This window comes from Chiloscyllium punctatum, chromosome 29 (genome assembly GCF_047496795.1).
Source record: "Chiloscyllium punctatum isolate Juve2018m chromosome 29, sChiPun1.3, whole genome shotgun sequence".
Lineage (NCBI taxonomy): Eukaryota > Metazoa > Chordata > Chondrichthyes > Orectolobiformes > Hemiscylliidae > Chiloscyllium > Chiloscyllium punctatum.
Genome location: NC_092767.1, coordinates 62,484,619 through 62,506,863, shown reverse-complemented (window position 1 = coordinate 62,506,863; position 22,245 = coordinate 62,484,619). Strand labels below are relative to the sequence as shown.

General features: G+C 43.5%; 1 protein-coding gene across 1 annotated transcript in view; it reads left to right on the top strand.

Moving 5' to 3' along the window:
* Positions 1 to 22,245, top strand: part of LOC140454680 (inositol-trisphosphate 3-kinase C-like) — a 77,352-nt gene that overhangs the window by 47,206 nt on the left and 7,901 nt on the right. Inside the window, exons 2-4 of the mRNA XM_072549609.1 lie at positions 15,760 to 15,859; positions 17,193 to 17,409; positions 21,915 to 22,119. Coding sequence (XP_072405710.1) covers positions 15,760 to 15,859; positions 17,193 to 17,409; positions 21,915 to 22,119 — 522 coding nt within the window. The remainder of the gene's footprint in view (positions 1 to 15,759; positions 15,860 to 17,192; positions 17,410 to 21,914; positions 22,120 to 22,245) is intronic.

Genomic DNA, 22,245 nt, shown 5'->3' with positions numbered 1-22,245 from the left:
TCAAGCTGGTCAGGTCCTCGAGGATCTGTAGCAGGTGGTGATTGAATCAACAAGGGGGGGAAAATATGCTTAACATCATCCTTAGCAATTGTCAGCTGCAGATGCATCTGTCCATGACCACCGCACAGTCCTCGTGGAGATGAAGACTCACCTTGTTGAAGACTCACCTCCATTATGATGTGTGGCACTGTCACTGCGCTAAATGGGATAGACTTTCAAACAGTCTAGCCACTCAAAACTGGGCATCCGTGAAGTGCTATGGGCCATCAACAGCAGCTGATTTGTACTCCAGCATAATCTGTAACTAATAGACCGGTATCTTCCCCACTCAACTGCTATAATCCTGGTTCAGTGGACCATAACACCATAAGATATAGGAGCAGAATAGGCCATTCAGCCCATCAAATCTGCTCCATCATTTGCTCATGGCTGATCTATTTCTCAACTACTTTCTCTTGCCTTCTCTCTGTAACTCTTGATCCCCTTAGTAATCCATGGAGAGTGAGGGAGGGCATGGCAGGAGCAGCACCAGGCATACCTAAAAATGAGATGTCAACCCGGTGAAGCTACCAAACCGGGCTACTTGCCAAGCATCAAAAGCACAACCAACAGATTGGATCCAGGTACTGCAGTCGTGCTACATCCACTTGTGAATAGTGGGGGACAATGAAATAACTCACTGGAGGAGGAGGCTCCACAAATATCCCCATTCTCAATGATGGAAGAGCCCAGCACATCAGTGCAAAAGAGAAGACTGAAGCATTTGTAATAATCTTTAGCCAGAAATGTTAAGTGGATGATCCATCTCTGCCTCCTGCAGTGGTCCCAAGCATCACAGAAACCAGTCTTCAGCCAATTTGATTCACTCCATGTGGTAGCGGGAAATGGGTGGAGGCACTGGACAGTGCAAAGGCTATGGGCCCAGACAGCAGTGCAGCAGTAGGACTGAAGACTTGTGCTCCAAATCTTGTGTCCCTAGCCAAGCTGTTCGAGTACAGTTGTAACAGTGGCAACTCCTGACAATGTAGAAAATTGTCCAGGTATGACCTATAAGCTAAAAGCAGGACAAATCCAGAACGGCCAGTTACCGTCTCCCCAGAATCCTGTACATTATGAATAAACTGATGGAAAGTGTCAGCAACGGTGCTTTCAATCAGCAGCTGCTCAGCACTAACCTGCTCAGCATCGACCAGTTTGGGTTCTGCCAGGGCCACTCAGCTCCTTACTTAATTACAGCCTTGGTTCAAACATGGACAGAAGAGCTGAATTCCAGAGGTGAGGTGAGAGTGACAGCCCTTGGGTATTAGTCCAACTTTTCTTCATTTGATAAGCCCTTCATCTCAGGAATCAAATTATTGGATCTTCACTAAACTGCTTCTAATGGAGTTATGTCCTTTTATAAATAAGGAAACCAAAACTGGTCCTGCAGAATGATTGACTGACTGACACCCTGTACAGCTGCAGTCAAGCTTCCCTTCTTTTATATTCTGTTCCCTTTCGAATAAACAACAACATTTTGTTTGCCTTCCTGATCACTTGTATTTGCAAGTTAGATTTTTGTGATTCAAGTACTAGGACAGTCTGATCTCTCAACTGTTCTGCAATCTTTCTCCATTTAAATATCTGACTCCTTTTTTATACTTTGTGCCAAATTATGCAAGTTTACATTTTCTCACGCTATTATTCCAATTGCCAATGTTTTGTCCACTTATGTATCCTATCCTATGTAGTTTTGCAGACTGTTTAGCACATCTTATTTTCTGACCGGTCTTGATGTTATCAGCAAATTTAGCTTAGTATGCCCTGCGCTTTCATCCAAGTCATTGGAATAGATTCTAAATAGTTTTTTTTCTAAATTCTCACTGTGTCCTTTGATCCCAGCTGTTTCAGTCACATCTGTGGCCCCAGATGTCAGTTTGTTTATGTTCAACCTCCAAATATATTTTGGATCCTGACTTTATTCCCTCTTGGCAGAGGCTGATTGCTTCTCAGACATGCTCCTTGTGTGAAGAATTTGTTTTTGATAATTACTGCCATGTTATTCAGCTCTGAGCTAGATTCTCAAAAATAGCATTGTGCACTGTTCTTTGTAAAGTGAATTGGCTGAGGCTAATTGTGGATCTTTGCTTCCAAACATCTATTTTAAATGTTGCACAGAATTTACAGCTCAGCAGTACAGCATTGAGACTAACAGGTGCATGTTGGTGTTTATGCCATCCACGAACCTCCTGTTGATGTATTCTACTCCCCTTTCTACCAGATACTTAACTTTTTAAATGTGTCCACGTTATTCAGTTCAACTGCTCTTATGGTAGTGAGTTCTGCACTATATTTGCTGTACTGTCTAAGGAAGTTTTCTCCTGCATTCCTTATCGAACTTGTTAGTGACTGTCATATGTTTATGTCCCTTCAGTTACCTCCTCTCCCATAAGTGGACACATCTGTTTAGCTGACCAAACCTCCTCTTAATTTAAACAAAACATCTTTTCTGGTTTGCCTCAGTCTTTTTTTAAAAGAGTATTTGATCCCAGCCTGTTCACACATTACTCAGAAATATTCAGTAAATATTTAGCTAAGACTTTATTTTAAGAAAGATTATACAGAGAAATAGAATTTCAATTCTTTGTTAGTTTACAAGGTATTATCATTCTAAAACACAATAGTTTTGTCCATTAATTTTGTGACTTTACTGGCTCCATGGTCACCTGATGGTGCCCACTAGTGAGTGTGAGGCTCAATTAAGATTAAACTTAATTCTTGTTTGGACTTTGGAACTTTTTGTATGGCAATTTCAGTTTTAAAAAAAAATCAGAAACCTGACAATATGTGCTTACCATGGAACTGGGACATTCCAAACTCCATTCTGAAACTTAGCTCGTTCAACTTGAGGGCGCTAAGTTTTGAGTGATAAAATCAATTTGATATGATTTTATTATTGTCACATGTACCCAGATATAGCAAAAAGTATTTTTCCCCATGGAATCCAGGCAAATCATATCATACATCAGATCAGGGTAATAGAACACAAGGCAGAATATAGTGTTACAGCTACAGAAAGGGTGCAGAGAAAGATTAACTCTAATATGTGAGAGGTCTGTTCATAAGTAACAGCAGGGATGAAGCTGTTCTTAAATTTGTCTGTGTTTTCCAACTTTTGTATAGTTCTGGTGGAAGAGGATGAAAAAGGATCTAATCTGATTGGAAGAGGTCTTTGATTATGTTGGTTGCTTTACTCAACATTTGAGTTTTCCAATTTCAAATAACCTCCCTTCCCAGCCCCATCCCCTCCCTTCCATTCCTCTGATCGACCCTTCCTTCCAGCCACCAACTGGATTCATTCCTCCCATCGACCTATCAATTCGTACCCTCTACCTGTTCATCTTTCTCTTCCTCACCACCCGCCAACCCCCCCCCCCCCCCCCCCCCCCCCCCCAACCCCTTTATCTGCGGCTCTTCTCACACCTTCCCCAAGACCTCAAGAAGGGTTACACCTGAAATGTTAACTTCTCCACCTCCTAATGCTGCCTGGCTTCTGTATTCTTCCAGCCTCCTGCTTGTCTACCAGCATCTGCAGTTTTCTTTTCTCTCTTCCTGAGGCACAATGACAAGAATAGACTGAGTCAATGGAAGGAAGGCTGGTTTTCATGACAGACTGGATTGCATTCACTTAGTCAGAGATGTACAGCAATGGAAACAGACCCTTCGGTCCAACTCGTCCATGCGGACCAGATATCCCAACCCAATCTAGTCCCACCTGCCAGCACCCAGCACATATCCCTCCAAACCCTTCCTATTCGTATACCCATCCAAATGCCTCTTAAATGTCATAATTGTACCAGCCTCCACCACTTGCTCTGGCAGCTCATTCCATACGCATACCACCCTCTGCGTGAAAAAGTTGCCCCTTGTGTCTCTCTGTAAATTCTTAGTCTTGGTCAGAGCCGTTGCCATTCCAAGCTGTGATGCGTTGGGATAGGATGCTTTCTATGGTGCATCTCTAAAAATTGGTAAGAGTCCTTGTGGACATGCCAAATTTCCTTGGCCTTCTAAAGAAGTAGAGGCACTGGTAGAGGCTTTCTTCATTGTAGTGTTAGCATGGATGGACCAGGACAGGTTGTTGGTGATATTTACTCCGAGAATCTTGAAGCTGTCGACCACCTCAGCACCATTGATACAAACGGGGATGTCCTCAACTCCACTTCCTGAAGTTGATAACCAACTCCTTCGCTTTGCTGATACTGAGGGAGAGGTTGTCATCTTTCTCCCCTTCTCCAAGACTGCTTGGAATTTGTAAAACAAAAAAAGTTCTGTTGGCTTTAGATTCCTTTTGTTCTCTTTGCTGCTTATTTTTCCTTTCATTGAATAACAGAATACATGACTTGTGCTTGAGATCTTTTGTGCCGTTTTAGAAAGGTTGTAAGGATAAGATGACTTCAATTGAAATTGCCCAGATGCTATTGCAATGATTATTTAATTGCTTTTACTATTTTTGAGTTTACTTTGCCTGTTTTCAGCTTCCCTGTCACCCAGTCTACTTGACTGTTCTGATCACTCTAACCTCAATCCACATTGAGTACAGGAGTTGGGACATCACGTTGTGGCTATACAAGACATCAGTAAGGCTGCACCTGGAGTTCTGTGTGCAGCTTTGGTCTCTCTGCTATAGGAAGGAGGTTATTAAACTGTAAAAGATGCAAGAAGGTTTTCCAACATTATTACTGAGACTGAAGAGTTTGAGTTATAAGGAGAAGCTGGATAGGCTTAGGTTTTTTCCTCTTAGAGCATAGGAGACTGTGGGGTGACTTTACTGAGGTTTATAAAATCATGAGCATAGATAAGGTGAATAGCCAAGGTCTTTTTCCTAGGGTAGGGGAGTTCAAAGCTAAAGGGCATAAGTTTAAAGTGAGAGGGGAAAGATTTATAAGGGACCTGCGTGGCAACTTTTTCCACAGAGGTTGGTGCGTATGTGGAATGAGTTGCCAGAGGAACTGGTAGAGGTGAGTACAGTTGCAGCTTATAAAAGAGATTTGGACAGGTGTATGGATAGGAAAGGTTTTGAGAGATATGGGCCAACTGTGAGCAAATGAACTAGTTCAGTTTAGGAAACGTGTTTGGCATGGACAAGTTTGGCTGAAGGTTCTGTTTCCACACTGTATGACTCCATGACTGACTCTGACTCATAAGTTCTGCAGCCCCGGATCTTGGAAGCTATTAGAAAAGCTATTGTAATTGTGTTAATCCAGACTCATTGTGGCATAATGACAGGAAGCAGTATGTCTCATACTGATGCCACGCTTTCTCTTGTATAGACTCCAGTAATCAAGGGTTGGGAATTTTAAAGCTCCCTGATGGAATGTGGATATCACTGGCCAACATTTATTGCCTGTCCCCAATTGCCTGTGTGAAAATAGTGCTGGTCTGCGTTCTCAAACCACTGCTGTCTGTTTGGCAATTTTCCTGCAGTGGTTTGGTATGACTGCTTGCTTAGGTAAATCTGAGGGTAGGTGAGACTCTAGAGTCACATGGAGGTCACTTTAGATAAAGCAGCAGATTTCTTTCCTGCCTGTAGTGAGTCTAACAGAATCTTGTGCTGTGGTGGTTCCATATTCACCATCGATGAGGCTAGCTTTCAGTTCTAGATTTTGAATTATTTGAATATGAACTTCAATTCCACCAGCTATTATGGTGGGATTTAAACCTGTGTCCTAAGGGCATTAGCCTGGGACTCTTAAAATGGTGGAATGACATATCCAGTGACCGTACCACAATGTAACCCCTGTGCATTGGTGTCATGTTCTCTTTTAAAACAAGTTCAGCACACTAAGTAAGGAAGTTTTGTTATTGGATAACTGGGTCAAATGAGGTGAATTAGGAGCCTGAAACATGAACAAATACTAGAAGTAGCCACTGTAGAGGACATTGCCTTATGAGGAAAGGCTAGTCAGGCTATCTGCTGCTTCCAGATATTCTGAACTGCTTCTGACTCACTAATATATTTCTATAAATAGGATGATCAGTACTAATCACAGATGTAATCTCATCCATGCCTGTATAGCCGAAACAAACTTTCTTACTCCTGCATTCAGTTCCCTTTGCAATAAACTAGAACATTCTATAAGCTTTCCTAATTACTTGCTGTACCTACATGTTAACTTTCTGTGATTCATGCACCAGGACACCCAGATCTCTCTGTATCTCAGAGCTCTGCATCTCCCATCATCTATCTTTCCACCAAAATAGATAGTTTTACATTTTCCCACATTGTATTTCTTTGGCCAAATCTTTGTCCACTCACCTAACCTATTTATATCCCTTTGTAGACTCCTTGTCTTTTTCACAACTCGCTTTCCTTACCTATCTTTGTGTCATTAGCAAATTTAGCTGCTATACCTTTGATCTTATCATCAAAGCCATTGATATAAATTGTAATGAGTTGAGGCCCCAGCCCAGTGGCACACCATTCTGACAACTTGCCAGTCTGAAAAAGATATATTTGTTCCTACTCTCTGCTTCTTGGCAGCCAGCCAGTCTTTGATCCATGCCAATATGTTTTTCTTATTCATTATAAGCATTTATTTTCTCCAATAACCTTTTGAGGTATCTTATCAAATGCCTTCTGAAAATCTAAATACAAAGCATCCATGGTTCCCCTTTATCTACAACACAAGTTAGTTCAAATAACTCCAATAAATTAGCTAAACAAGAGTTCCCTTTAACAAAACCATGGTGACTGTGCCTGATTACCTTGAACTTAACCAAATACCCTGTTATAACATCTTTAAAATAACTTCTAACATTTTCCATATGAGCTAACTGGCCTGCAGTTTCCTGCTTTCTGCCTTCTTACCCCTATGAATAAAGGAGTTATAATAGTTATTTTCAGATCTAGAGCAACCTTCCCCAGAGTGTCTAGTTTAAAGATCACACAAACAAGCTAGTCTTAAGGTTTTCCTCATGGCTTGGTATTGCAAGCACTGCCTCAATCCCTGAGAACCCAGACCTAGAGTTCCTGGGTTCAACTCTTCTTCTGGTTTTAGTCAGTGCGAAGATTAACCTTGCTTTTTGTTTCAACCTATGCTGCATACTGCCCCAAACACTCTTCAGTTGAACCTTTTCAATTGAGTTTATCTATCTCTGGGACTGTGCCTGTATGTTCTTGGGCAGCTGCCAGGCCATTCAGCAATGCTGTGCTTATCAATTAAGGCAGCCTTCAAATGAACACTGTTTCTTTATCCACATAGCTTCTTCTGAACTTGCCTTTTTAGTTAGGATATGAAGCTGCTTACCCACTGTCACCGTAACAATTCGTGAAAGCTCACATATCATTTGTCCCTCAGACTCCTTGTGACTGCAGTTTTGGTGTTGTATGCACACAGATAGAGTATGTAGTCATTCGTGTATCATGTTATGCTTGGTTTTTCATTTCTCTGAATGCTGGTCTCTGTACCATAACTGTAGTCATTATAGGGCCTAGAGGTGGAATACATCACATTGACAACTTTGTTCAATGTTCTGAAGTAAATTTAGTGGAAGTATTTAGTGGACAATGTCTCCTGGCTGTTTGGCTCTTGGCCACAGTCACTAAAACGATCGATTTTGATCTTTACCACATTCTATTTGTAGGATCTTTCTATGTGCAGATTGGTTGCCATATTTCCAAGATTACAACACACATTGCAATTCAAGAAGTGCTTAATTGGTTGTAAAGAGCTGTGGGCTGCCTAACATTGTGAAAGGCTCCATATCAATATTTGTCTGCCCAGTGTCTTTGCGGCAGTGCTGAGAAAATTGTTTCTGGGAATCGATGAACTCATTGTAGTAACATAAAAAATGTCTGAGCTGATTAATTAGGATCTGGATTAGAAACTTGCCTAGGCATTAAGCAGTTATCAGCTCTGTGATTTGAATTGAGCACTTTACAAAAAAAGTGATTGTACAAGTTCTGAACGAAGAGAAGCTTTAGTTGTAATTTTATTATTCTGCACAGTACCAATCTTCATCTTAGGCAATGGTCCAGTAACATAGTGCAAATCCTCTGTGTAAGGAAGTTGACTGTTCATTTAGAGGGGCAGAATGATCAAATCTTATTGTCATTGTTTTTTTGAGTAATCATCTCAAAGCTTCATGAGTTGCCAAGTCATAGTCATTCCACAGAAACTGGAAGTGTGTAGTTCTCTTTGCAGAGGAGAAAAAAAATCTCTCTCTCTCTCTCTCTCTCTCATTTGAGTGGCAGAGGCAGCTCAGGCTGATAGTACAGCAGAAACTCTGACTGGATCAACTGAAACTCTTGTGGCCTAATCCTGTCCAAGTGTGAAGTGCGAGTGAAAACAAACATGCTGAGCCAAGGTCGCTTTCTGACATCATTTCCCAGTCATGAGTCGCTGCAACCGTCAGTCTGCTTTCCCACATGTACTGAGGGGGAGTGTCTCATTGACGTTCCCTGAGACATGGGATAAAACCAGGAAGCTGCAGCATTAACTGTGGAGACATACCTTGTGCAGCAGCTGTCTCGGCACATTCTTTGATTTTGGCCCTTGGTGATTTTGATCTGGGTTGATGACTTTTTAACTCCCTCTCTATTTCTCACTGGGCTTGCCTTCTCTGTACAGTGTCTATTGAAACCCTTGGCTACTGCGGAAAAATCTTCAAGGATTTGTGATCGCTTAAAAAATTGTTGAAATCACTTTATTCTGAAATCTTGTCAAGTCGCGGTAAGTAGTGGGGCTTCACTGATGAAATGGTTTTTAATTAGACTGTCGTCTAGAGGAGGAATACGAAGTGTTCTCTTGGGCAGCTGAGAGAGCCTTGCATTGTGGCTAGTGAAACTGGTAAATGTTTCATCCTGTCCATTTTGTGTTATGACTGAGAGCATCTATTAGGTTGAATTGGCCGAAGGGGAATGTTGAAGTATTTATTCCTGGAGCATGTCTGGTGCTGCTGAGGCTCTGTTTAATGCGAGTGGCACTTGGGAGACCTGCCCAAGCAGTGTTTTTGATACTAAAGAAGCATGCTGTGTTAATGGACATTGAGAATATAACTCTGTGGAAACAGTCAGTGGTAAGGAGAACTGAATTCCATTCTTGAATAACAGCTTGAATTTTATTTTCATGTTTTTGTTGTCGTTCACCTCTGGGTCCAGCCTGCTAATGACCAGTTCCTGATTGCAATCCATGTTGCTTAGTTTTGATAATGTAATTAAGAAGAAACAGCTTCGACTGGAAACAGAGTCGTTAACCAGAAAGACACATTTAATGTGTTCACAAAAGAGCTAGAGGGTTTTACATGATGAGGCTGTGATGATCTGGAATGATATGCCTGAAGGTAAATTCACTTTTAAATTGGAATAAGAATGGGAACGAGTGAAGCTGGGAGATTAATTAGATCACAGCTTGTGCTGGAGTTTCAAGGCAACAATGAATCGTATGGTCTCCTTGAGGAGTTGTGTGATTAGTGCAGGGGGTCTCCAAAGTTTTCTCAAGTGGTCAGTCTGTTGAATTCTGATCTCTTACTTGCATCAGATTGGTGTAGTATTTGCGAGATTTGGTTGATGAATGTAAGGGCAAGGGATCTGCCTGCTCTACTAATTTGTTGGATGCTGGGGGGCAGGGTTTATAAGAATATTTTGCACCGAATGTGTTTGTTTTAGCCATTTTTATGTGGGGTATCAGTTGACACATATTGCAGAACTGGTTAGGGAAAGGCAAACGATCTGCTCAGTGTCTTGAAAGCTTTGCTTTTTTGTTCAGCCTGTTTATCATGCAGCATTGAATGTGTCCTTGTCTTTAGATACTGCCTCTGTCATCATCCTCCCCCATAAGCCCTAGGATGTTTTATGATCTTAAAGATACTGTATAAATACATTTTGTTTATACAAACGCCACCTTGTTTCAAGAAGACTTTCCTGTTTCTTTGAAAATTCCTGGTTTAAAATTGTCAGTAAGTAGCTTGACCAACACGTCTTAGTGTTGATATGTGAACTCATTGACCTGGCTGCAAATGGAATTTTATCAATCCAGCAGACCCTGAAGGCCTTGTTAAATCCATATGTCAGTTCACAGCTGTGTAGATTTAAATTAAAGGCATCCATGTGGATGTGGTTTCTGCCAGATTTGCTGCAACTTGTGCTTATGTTATTGTGTTACACAAAAAAAAGACTTGAGAGATCCGCAGAAACCACAAATAGGCTGTAATGGAAAAGATGTGTCATCACTTCGGTTGCAGGCGAGTTGCAGAGAGCTGACAGCACTCTGCTTGGGCAGGGCAGCATGATAATGGAGTGAGACAGTCCGGATCTGTCAGATGGGGCATAAAGTGCCTTGCTGCCCCCATCCCTGTCCTCACATGTCCTGTATTGCCCCTTATCCTGGCTGGCTGAACTGTATAAATTTGTTGGTTTGAGAGTAGGCTGTGGGTGTTTTTTCTGACTTTGCATTTCTTGCATCACATTCTGCAAGCAAAACCCCTATTGATTAAATATGAAAGTTAGTTCCACTGGCTAATCTGTATTTGTGTGGATTGTGGCTATTGTCATGCAAATATATCCAATCCAAATCCTGTGCCACCCAAAAAAAAACACACACACATACACACCCCTCCCTACCTTCCAGTAAACTCCTGTGTGTGTCTAACCCAAACCACCTATCACACCATTTCCACCTGATTTTGTTACCATTCCTATGTTTTCAGGTTTGTTTTCTGCTGCTCCGCATGAGGTTCACTTAGTTAGAACAGGGAACGGGATAGTGATGATGACTAGCAATTCTAGATGATCCTCCTTACCTGCTGTCGCTTCTCCTTCCTTCACTCCTTTTATTTTGTTTTCCACCTGCATACCTTGTTCCCTCTTTTCCTCGGTGTCCTTTGCTCTCCATCTACTCTCACTGGCTCTTTCACACTTGCCTTCGTTGACCTATGGTGGTTCCTCGGTGATCAATTGATGTCTCTTTTACAATTCATATCCTGGTCTCACCCAACCTTCCCTCGAAGTTGCATACATGTGCAACCACTTCAAGGTTCTACGTGTGATGATTGATTGGTATGCCAATTTTGTCACCAGAAGTCGCTACCATGCACAGATCTTGGAGGCCCATGCTACCAGAAAGATAAGAGGAATCACTAGCCTCGCCTCTTTTTCACTAATCTCCTCTAACCCTGAAACGTTGTGACATTTGCGCTCCTTTGATTGTGGTCTTGAACATTCCCAATTGCAACTCCACTGCAGTGAGTGTGCCTTTGCCTGCCAAGGCTTTAAGGTCTGAAAGTTTCCTTCCTAATTTATCTTGCCACTCTTTCCTTCTTTAAGATAGTCATTAAAACATGCCTTTTAGATGGACTTTAGATGCCCTAAGAGGCCTTGTGAGTTTGAATGTTGATGATGCTTGTGTGTGAACATTTTGGTATGTTAAAGGTGTTATTTAAATGCAGTTTTGTTGAGATGGTCTAGTAGCACAGTTACTAACATACCTTTCTTGGGGTACCAAGGGAGCAAAACCTTCCTCAGTCTCAATACTAACTTTTTGTACAGTATGTAAATGGCAGAGTGTCGCAGGAAGAAGACTGCTGCCTGAGGTGCAAGCAAAGCACCATACCACCCAACAAAGGAATGCTATGTTGTCAACATGTTCCAGTTCATTGCTTGTCTTCTCAACAAAGGAATAGTTGTGGCTCCTTAAGGCCTGAGCTCACGTGGATGAAACATTCCTTATCTACTGCACAATATCAGCAGTAGATCTGCAATCTGAGGGCTGTTCACACAATGAAACAAGCAATATCCTGAGCGCTAGCAGCTAAGGACGTCATGACAGTTGGCACCCAGCCAGATCCTGTAGACCTGACTTTGTTAAAATACAGAGCAGTTCACAAGATCACATTCATAAGTGTTCGAATGTCGGGGAACCCCGATATGTGCAAGTACTGCATGTCTCAGTTGCTTGTGAAACAGGCTGACCTATTCAGGCAAACTCCTGTGGACGAACTAACAGGGCTGCCCTTTGTGGCTGGTTGGTCACGGAACCTGTGGAGTTAGAGAGTGGGTTGTTAATTGAACTGAGTAAACCATCGGATTCCGTTATCAGAGAGATCCTCAGTATCTCATCCAACTTAAAAGAACACAACAACTTCATTATACCAAAACACATCCCAGCAACAGTTCACAAGGGTGTTAACAAAGAAGATTTGACACCAAGGTATGTCAAGTATTAGGAGAGGCAACCCAAGGTTTTGGTTGATGAAAGAGGTTTGAGTGTCTGAAAGGTGGAGAGGTGGCTGTTTAAGAAGGGAATTCCAGTGTTTGGGGCCCAGGCAGCTGAAAAGACAACCTCTGATCATTCCATGTCAAAAGATAGTTTGTTCACTTGATGTTCCAGCTGAGCTGACTCTGAACTCCAATGCCCACACATGTGCCTCCAGGATCACTGCACAATCAGAAGGGGTAAGACTGCAAACTGGGGTCACATGTTCAACAAAACATTGGCTCATGCATGTAAGCCAATAGGGATGCAGTCACATTTTAACAAAGCAGCTTTGAGGGAATGACTTTGTGGATTCTGGACTTGTCAGTTACTGGGTGGAATGCAGCACAGTAGTCCGGGGTAGACAGTGGGGAGAGGAGTAGAGTGTTCATGGATGGAGGTTAAGGCACCAAGTAGCAGGAATAGGAACTGCTTAAAGGACATTCATTTGTGGTGACTGAAAGGTTGAAATTTCCTGGTCAGTATTCTGACATGGATTAATATTGAACTCTTTCAACTTTATTTAAATAATCTGGACTCCAGTGTGAAGAGATTATCAATATTTGCAGTTGGTACAAAATTATGGTTAACTAATATTGGAGGAACTAAATGATGGAACACAAATATTAGTCGATTGCACAGTTCAATATAATTTAGTGCAGAATAAATGCACATTTCTAAGTAAGATCGCACCACAACAGTAACACCCTCATTCTGCACTATGTGGTAGCCACCTCGTGAGGCTGTGAGAGCATGTATATTAGATTAGATTAGATTACTTACAGTGTGGAAACAGGCCCTTCGGCCCAACAAGTCCACACCGCCCCGCCGAAGCGCAACCCACCCATACCCCTACATCTACCTCTTACCTAACACTACGGGCAATTTAGCATGGCCAATTCACCTGACCTGCACATCTTTGGAGTGTGGGAGGAAACCGGAGCACCCGGAGGAAACCCACGCAGACACGGGGAGAATGTGCAAACTCCACACAGTCAGTCGCCTGAGGCGGGAATTGAACCCGGATCTCTGGCGCTGTGAGGCAGCAGTGCTAACCACTGTGCCACCGTGCCGCCCACATGTTGAGGGCTGCCCACATTGGGTGGGGGAAGTTGTGTGTGTATTGTTTTGGACACTCGCACAAAGGGGAATGAGTTGGCTGAAGTCAGATTCATGGGAATGCACAGCATCATATCCAGACCTCTGTGTGAAGTCATTCTGAGATGAGATGCATTAGTGACAAAAAAAACTGCAGATGCTGGAATCCAAAGTAGACAAGCAGGCAGCATCAGGAGTTGGGAGAAGTCGATGTTTTGGCTATGAATCATCTTCAGGAATGGAGCTTGGGGTTGGGGGGGCGGTGAAGGGGAAAGGGTTATGGTGGGGTAGTGATAGGTCAATACAGGTGGTGGGTATGACCTGGTTGGTCGCAAGGAAGAACGAATCTGGTTAGTTGGTGGGATGGAAGGGAGGAGACAGGATTGGAAAGGGAGTCGGGGGATGGGTGGGAAGGTTATTTGAAATTGGAGAACTTCATGTTGAGTCCTGGGCTGTAGCCTGTCCAGGTGGAAGATGGGGTGGTGTTCTTCAAATTTGCTGTCTGATTCATTGTGGCAATGGAGGAGACCAAGGATGGACATGTTGAAGAGAGGTGTGGGAAGGGGAATGGGTAGCGACCAGGAGGTCAGGCTGGCCCTTATGGGCCCAGCTGAGCTGCTGGGGAAACGTGCCCTTAGTTAACGTTCGGTCTCCCCTATGTAGAGAAGACCAAATCAGCAGCACGGGATACACTAAACTAGGTTGGAGGAGAGGCAGGTGAACTTCTGTCTCACCTGGGGTCCTGGGTGGAAATGGGGGAGCGGGAAGGGGTTGGTGTGCCAGCAGGTTTTACATCTCTTACAGTTGTAGGGGAAGGTACCAGTGGGGAGAGTCATGCGAACGAAGGAATGGCGAATGGAATGGTCCTTGCGGAAGGCAGAGAAGCGTGGGGAGGGGAAATGTTCTTGGTGGGGTCTAGTTGGAATTGGCAGATGTGTTTAAGGGTGATATATTGGATGCGTAGACTAGTGGGGTGGAAAGTGAGGACAAGGGGGACCCTCTTGAGAATTGCTGCATGTGTTTGGCTTTCCAATAGTGAAGCTGCAGCTTGAGTAAGAAGCTGTGTTTACCTTTGAGCTTAGACAATGCTGGAAAGGTTTAAATGAGTTCAGAACACAAGGGAATGCACAATTTTTAGCTGTGACATTGATTGCAGATGTCTTCAAAACAAATGTTCACAGGCTATAAGCATTCATTATAAACACTCATGGCTTCCCTGCTATTTGCGTAGCCCTTGTTTATAAGATAGGGGAATGTGCCAAGAAAGTGTTGAAGTTTGCGGAAGATTGAGGAGCATTAACTTCAGCAGTGTCCATAAATGCATATAGGACTGCCTGTCACTGACAATTATGTCAGATTGATTTGTTAATAGTAAAGGTTTCTTACAAAGGCTTTAAGTCTCATCTTGTTTTTATATGATTCAATGCCTGATGTACACTTTTTTTCCCCCTAATACACATACATCAGTAAATCTTGATGTATGGCTTATGCCCGAAATGTTGATTCTCCTGCTCCTCGGAAGCTGCCTGACCTGCTGTGTTTTTCCAGCACCACATTCTTGACTTTGATCTCCAACATCAGCATTCCTCACTTGCACCTATACATAAATAAACCTCCTGCAACCCCATTTAACTCTCTAAGATCAAAGTGCTCTGCCAATTCTGGCCTTTTGCGTACCCAGATTTTCTTTGCTCCAGCGTTGAGCACTATCTGTGTGGTCACTCACTTGATGCAGAGTAGACTAATTACTCAGGGCTGAAGTGATAAGTTGAACTGGTGGAATAACTTTCAGATGCCTCAACCAACGCTCGATGTATCTATTGCTAAATCTCCCCAGCACTGTCTTCCATTAAAGTGTTCTTTCAATCCAACTTATTTAGGCAAGCAATGGCCATTTGTCCTTATCTCTGTCTCTCTAGCCCTGTGTTAGATTCTGTTTCACTCTTGTCATAAACACTCGGGTACCATTGAATAAGATCAAGTTGTTATCGTTAATTTGAGTTCACCCATTGGAACCCTATCTCGAACAGGTTTGTGAGGGGTACCAACACCAAATGGACTGCAGTGGTTCAAGAAGGCAGCTCATCACCACCTCAAAGGAAACTAGGGGTGGGCAATAAATTTTGGCATAGCCAGCAATCCCCACATCCCATGAATGAATTAAAAAATAAAGACGAGTTGCGTGGGGGAAGTGTTTGTGTGTATGATGGGGATGCTGATGGCTTTCAGGGTGGGACAGGGACATCAATAGTTTTTGCAGGGGGAGATATTGTTAGTGATTTCTGAGGCGGTTCAGGTGTACAAGGTTTTCGGGTGGTGGGGGAACTGGGAAGTGGGTGGGTCTTAGTGACCTTGGGATGAGGTAGTGTGGGAGAGGGTCACTCCAGATCTTGTAATTCTATTTTTGTTTAATTGGTGTTTTCCTTTGCAGAATAAGTCGTGGAAAAAGCTGAAGACTATGGTGCACTGGTCCCCATTTGTTGTTTCCTTCAAGAAGCGCTATCCATGGGTACAATTAGCAGGACATGCAGGTAACCTCACCCTGAACATTCTCTGTCAGTGGGTAGCTCCGTTACGTAGGAGAATGGCTGGCACTGAGAAAGTAGCTTTAGCTCTCCTAATAGCTCATTGGCCAGTTCCCCTTTGGGGTAGTGCAAACAGTGATGACTTTCCATATCCAGTTTGTTTGACTGCAACCTGGGTATCATTGGGAGAGATGCATTGTTGGATTAATTGGAGTAGATTGAGGAGAGAGGAATCAATGCACTGGCTCTGAGTTCCACTCCTGATCAGTGTTTATGAGCTAGAAATGGAGACACGGCTTGTGTCAGGTTAGAATTAGACCTATTGACGTTCCTTGTGATCAAACAGGTTGGCAATATTCTTCAGCTCTTGGTTAAAGCATGTGATATCTCATTAGGCACTGTAGAGTTGTACCAATAAGAGGCAGGGTTAGATGCAAATCGAAAGTAGAAATTGATGGATGAGATTGACCACACCGGGATTCAATTGATTACGTCCTAAGACCTTGTAAAATTCTGTCAGGAGAGTAACCACGGTTCTATAAGAGTAGGCTGCCCATTGTAAGCACCAATGATTAAGCTAGCTCCAGAACAGTGAAGCTTTTATCCTTGTGTAATCTCCCTATGCTGTAAAGCTGGAACTTCACACTGCTGAAGGGCTTTTACTCCTTTGGTTGTCATCAGCGGGAAAGCTAACAATAAGGTGGTACCTTTCAAGCTCCCACCATACCCCAAAGTATTTTACACCCAATGAATACACCAATTGTGATGGACAAGAAATGAGTTAGCCACTTTCTGCACGGTGCAATCCTCCGAATAGCAATATGATGGGGATCAGATAAACTATTGGTTGAGGCATAAATATTGACTGGGAAGAACTCCTTGCTTGTATTTGGAATGAGGAATGAGATGTGACACATTTGCAACAGAAGGCAGCTGTGGCCCTGGTTTAATGTATTGTTCAAAGGAAGGAACGTTGACCAGATAGCACTTTCTCAGTGCTGCACGAGAGCATCAGCTTAGATTTTGTGTCTCTCGGGAATAGTATTTGAAGTCACCAACTTCTGTTTCAAGATTGGGACTGCCACATATTTGAGCCTCAAATGTCATTAGTCTAGTTGTATTTGACAGGAATTTACTGTCCCTTTGCAGTGGGAGAAGATCAACAGCAGACCCCTTTTCCCCTTTCAAGAGCTGTCCCTCACAGATCAAGCCCTGTCTGTGAGAATAATCTGTGGGGCTGGTTGAGTTTAGGATATTGGAGTGAGTTAGACGGCAGCAGAAATGTGAACAGTTGAAGGATGAATAATGGTGTTTCACAAAGCTGCTGTATTTATTTCAGGTAATTTTAAAGCTGGAGATTATGGTAAGATCCTGAAGAAGTACTGTGAATGCGAGCATCAGTGTTTGGAATCCTTGATGAAGGATTCTTTACTGCGCCCCTATGTGCCAGGATATTATGGAGTGGTGGACAAAGATGGAGACAGCTATAACCAGATGGATGATCTGTTATCAGAATTTGATTCACCCTCAATCATGGATTGTAAGATGGGTGTGCGGTAAGTTACCCTGTTATCACTCTGGGTGTTCATGCTCTGAGTCTTGAACTAAAAACTGGGACCTGTACAAAGTGGACAGGTTACACCTGATGTCCTTTGAGTTGGGGCTACTTGGCCAAGTGGTTGGGAGGGTTTAAACTAGTTTGGTGGGAACCAGAGGACTAGGGCAGTAGATGCAGAAATTGAGGACAAGGTAGAAACCAAGGCAAACATGACCAAGAACATGAACAGCCAGGGAAACGCTGCTGGAAAGAGCAGGGGAGGTGGTCTCTGAAATGCATGTGTTTCAATGCGAGAAGTATATTGGGTCCAGGTCGATGTGCTTATTGATTGAATCTGTGGATGAGTGCCAGAGAACAGCCAGGGAATTCCTAGAGGCATGGCACTTATCCACTGATTCAATCAACAAGCACATCGACCTGGACCCAATATACCGGCCACTGCAGCGGACAGCTGGAACTGACAACCGGAAGCGGCAGATTCAAACCACTACAAATGCCGGAGGAAACATCACAGAAGCGCTTCACAGGAGGCTACCAAGCACTGAGGATGTCACCTAGACAGGGGACGAAACGTCTGCAACACAAATTCCCAGCGCGGCGAACAGAACCACAACTACGTGAACTTTGGATGACCAGGGAAGTTATGACATTGGACAAGAAGAAAAAGGAAGCATACGTAAGGCCGAGGAGGATGAGAACTGACGAAGCCCTTGTAGTATATCAGGAAAGTGAGAAAGAACTTAAACGAGGAATTAGAAGGGCTAAAAGGGGTCATGAAAAGTCATTAGTAGACAGGATGAAGGAGAACTCCAGGGCTTGTTGTACATATATAAAAAGCAAGGGGGGTAGCCAGGGAAAGGGTTGGCCCACTTGAGGACAAAGAAGGGAATCTGAGTGTGGAGCCTGAAGAGGTAGGTGATGTCCTGAACAAAGAGAAGGCATTGGAGGAGGATAATCTCAGGGAAGGAAGTGTCGAATCTCTAAGCCAAGTTGTTATTAAAAAGGAAGCGGTGTTGTGCGTTTTAAAACGTATTAAGGTAGTTAAGTCCCTGGGTCCTGATGGGATCTATCTCAGAATATTGAGGGAGGCAAGAGAACAAATTGCTGGAGCATCTTTGCATCCCCTTTGGCCTCAGGTGATCTCCCAGAGGGCTGGAGAATAGCCAATGTTGTCCCATTGTTTAAGAAGGGCAACAGGAATAATCTTGGAAATAATTGCCATGTCAGTGGTAGGGAAGTTATTGGGAAAGATTCTTAGGGACAAGATCTATGTGCATTTAGAAGCAAATTGATTGATTAGTGATAGACGGCATGGTTTTGTGTGGGGGAGGTCGTGCCTCACTAATTTGATCGAGTGTTTTTGAGGAGGTGACAAAGATGATTGAGGCAAAAGCAGTTGATCTTGTCCACTGGATTTTGACAAGTTCCAACTGGTAGACTGGTACAGATGGTGAAGTCACATGGTATTGGCATGAGCTGACAAGATGGATACAGAACTGGCTGAGTCATAGGAGACAGAGTTATGGTGGAATGATGGTTTTTGGAATGGGGAGGTGTATCTTGTGGAGTTTCAAAGGGATCAGTGCTAGAACCTCGCTATTCGTGGTCTACATAAATGATTTGGAGGAAAATGTAGCTGGTCTAATTAGTAAGTTTGTGGACAATACGAAGATTGGTGTTGTAGATAGGGAGGAGGATTGTCAGAGGATACAGCAGGATATAGATCAGTTGGAGTCATGGGCAGAAAAATGGCAGATGGAGTTTAATTCAGACAAATGTGAGGTGATGTGTTTTGGAAATTATAGAGTGAATGGCAGAACCCTTACGAATATTGATATGCAGATGGATCAGGGTGTGCAGATCCACAAATAACTGAAGGTGGCAGCGCAGTTTGATAAGGTAGTTTAAAAAGGGCCTATGGCATGCTTGCCTTCATTGGAAGGGGCAATGAATACAAGGCTTTAGAGCTTTAGTTAGGTCAATATTGCGTACAGTTCTGGTCACCACACTACCAGAAGGATGTGGATACTTTGGAGTGGGTACACAAAAGGTTTACTGGGATGTTGGGGGATTTCAGCTATGAAAAAAAGTTTGGATAGATTGGGTTTGTTTTCACTGGAATGCAGAATGTTGAGGGGCAACCTGATAGAATTTTGTATGATTGTGAATGGCATGGATAGAGTGGAAGGTATGAGGCTTCTTCCCAAGGTGGAGGGGTCAATTACCAAGGGACACAGGTTCAAGGTGCGGCGGGTGGGGGCGTTTTAAAAGAGATGTGAGAAGCATGTTTTACACATAAAGGGTGGTGAGTGCCTGGAATGCGCTGCCACGGGAGGTGGTAGAAGCAGACACAGTAGCAGCATTCAAGAAGCACCTGGATGAATAGGAGGGGAATAGAGGGCAATGGATCCTGGAAGTGAAGACAATCTTAGTATGGAAGGGTAAAATGTGTTGCCGCAGGCTTGGAGGGCTGAAGGGCCTGTTCCTGGACTGTATTCTTAGTTTTACAAAGTGACAGCTAGCAGTGAGCGTTGACTGTGGCATTTCATTGTAACCTCCTTCAGCTTTGCAACTCTCCCTGATTTCTCTGATCTCACCCACTATGTAAATTTCTGAGATCTTTGTAACTCCCATCAACCCTGCAACCCAGAACTTGGTTACTCTCTTCCAACTATAGAGTCATATAGCATGGCAAGACACCGTTTGGTCCAACTTGTCCGTGACAATCAGACATCCCAATCTGACCTAATCCCATTTGTCAGCATTTGGCCCATATCCCTCTAAACTATTCATTCCCTCTATTCATATATGCACCCAGATGCCATTTAAATGTTGTGATTATATCCGACTCCTCCACTTCCTCTGGCAGCTTGTTCCATACATGCACCACTGTCTGTGAAAAGTTACCCCTCAGGTCCCTATCAAATCTTTCCCCTCTTACCTTAAACCTATGCCCTCTAGTTTTGAGTCTTCCACCCTAAAAAAGATGTTGGCCCCTCATGATTTTATAAACCTCTATAAGGTCACCACTCAGCCTCCACTCCTGAGAAAAATGCCCCAGCCTGTTCAGCCTCTCCCTCAAGCTCAAACCCAATTCTGGTCACTTGAACTGTTCATTCTTTTATTGTGCTCCCATTCGCAACTGTACCTTCAGTTCTCCTCTGTATCTCTGTTGTTTTTAATATGCTGCTTCAAATCTCTCCCTTTTGTATGTTCACTTTTGCTTCCTAAGATTCCTGTGCAGCATCCTAGGATGTTTTTATTCAGTTAAAGGCACTATTATAAATGTGAATTGTTAGATTCAGAATTTAATGCCCTGATATGTTGATGCATCATTTCAGAACCTTGTTCAAAGGATTTGTATGTATGTTAGTTAAGTTTGTAATTGGAGTTGGTCACTGCTTTTGAAGCAATCCAGATCACAGGGATCCTGGTTTGACTGCTTATTTGTGCAGCTAGTGATCTTGGGCTGAGAGGCTTTACTTTAATTGAATGCCCTTTGGATTAGAGTGTGAAGATTCAGTCACCACCCCCATGTCTTCTGTGGTGAGTGCATGCTCAGAGTGTGAGGGCTACTTGTGATTCTCCACATGTCTGGAAAGTGATCAGCTGGGGCTAAGCATCTCTGGGAGATTACAGCAAGAGACAATGACAGCATCTTGTCAGAAGCAGGAGAGGATCGGCACTCTGTGCTCTGATGTCACTAAATCTCTGCAGTGTTTTCAAAACAGGAATTTTGAACAAACAGGAAACACTGTCTGTTCCCTGTTCAGTTGTTGCAGCTTTGGTCGTAGCAACCAGGTTATACTAGAAATGCTGTGGAGTTGTTGCTTTGAACGCTGAAGAGCCTGCAGCAGCATTTAGCCACATTTCTTTACACATCTGAGCATGGGGCTGTGGCATGCTCACTTGTGAAAACCAGACCAGAATGCAAATGTGTGGTTTGCAAAGCACCCTCAAACTTTCCATTCAGCTGCATTTAAATGCAGGGCATTATGTGACCTCTAAAACCACTGCTTGTTCCTTTGCTAGTCGGCTGCATAATTCATCATCTTTCCCAGATCCTTGTGAGAGAGGTGCTGGGAATGGTGCAATGTTCTGCTGTAGCTGCAAGCTGTGTGCTCCATACCTAGTTGTGATCGCTCCTCTCTTTCTCTTTACTATAACTCCCAGCACACACGCACTCTTAGACAGAGATGCACACAAACTCTCTCTTTCCGGGGATAGGCATTCACACACACTCAGGCAGACAGACATGCATGCGTGCGCGCACACTTGCAGGGAGGCATACATGCACACACACACACACGCACTCTCAGGCAGGCAGACATGCACGTTCACGCAAACCCACTCAGGCAGACTGTATTGCTGGAGGATGTGGATTAAGAGGTGAAGGAGAGAGCTGAACTGGACAGTGTGTACAGTAACCATATTTACAAATGGTGATGTTTTTTGGTTTAGCCCTCACATTTTTCTAACTGGAACTCGACTTTCCTTTTGAAGGACATACCTTGAGGAAGAGTTAACCAAAGCTCGTGAAAAGCCCAAACTGCGGAAAGACATGTACGAGAAGATGATCGCAGTGGATCCAAATGCCCCCACGCAGGAGGAGCATGAGCAGAAAGCTGTCCTGAAGCCACGTTACATGCAGTGGCGGGAGACACTCAGTTCAACTGCAACACTTGGATTCAGGATAGAAGGCATCAGGGTAGGTGGGGAGGAGGCGGTGGGGGGCTGTCTGGGCCAGTCAAGAATCAACATTGTCAGAGAAAGCTAGAAAAAGGAGTAAACCACTCACCTTCTGGAACCAGATCTGCCATGGCTGATCCATGAC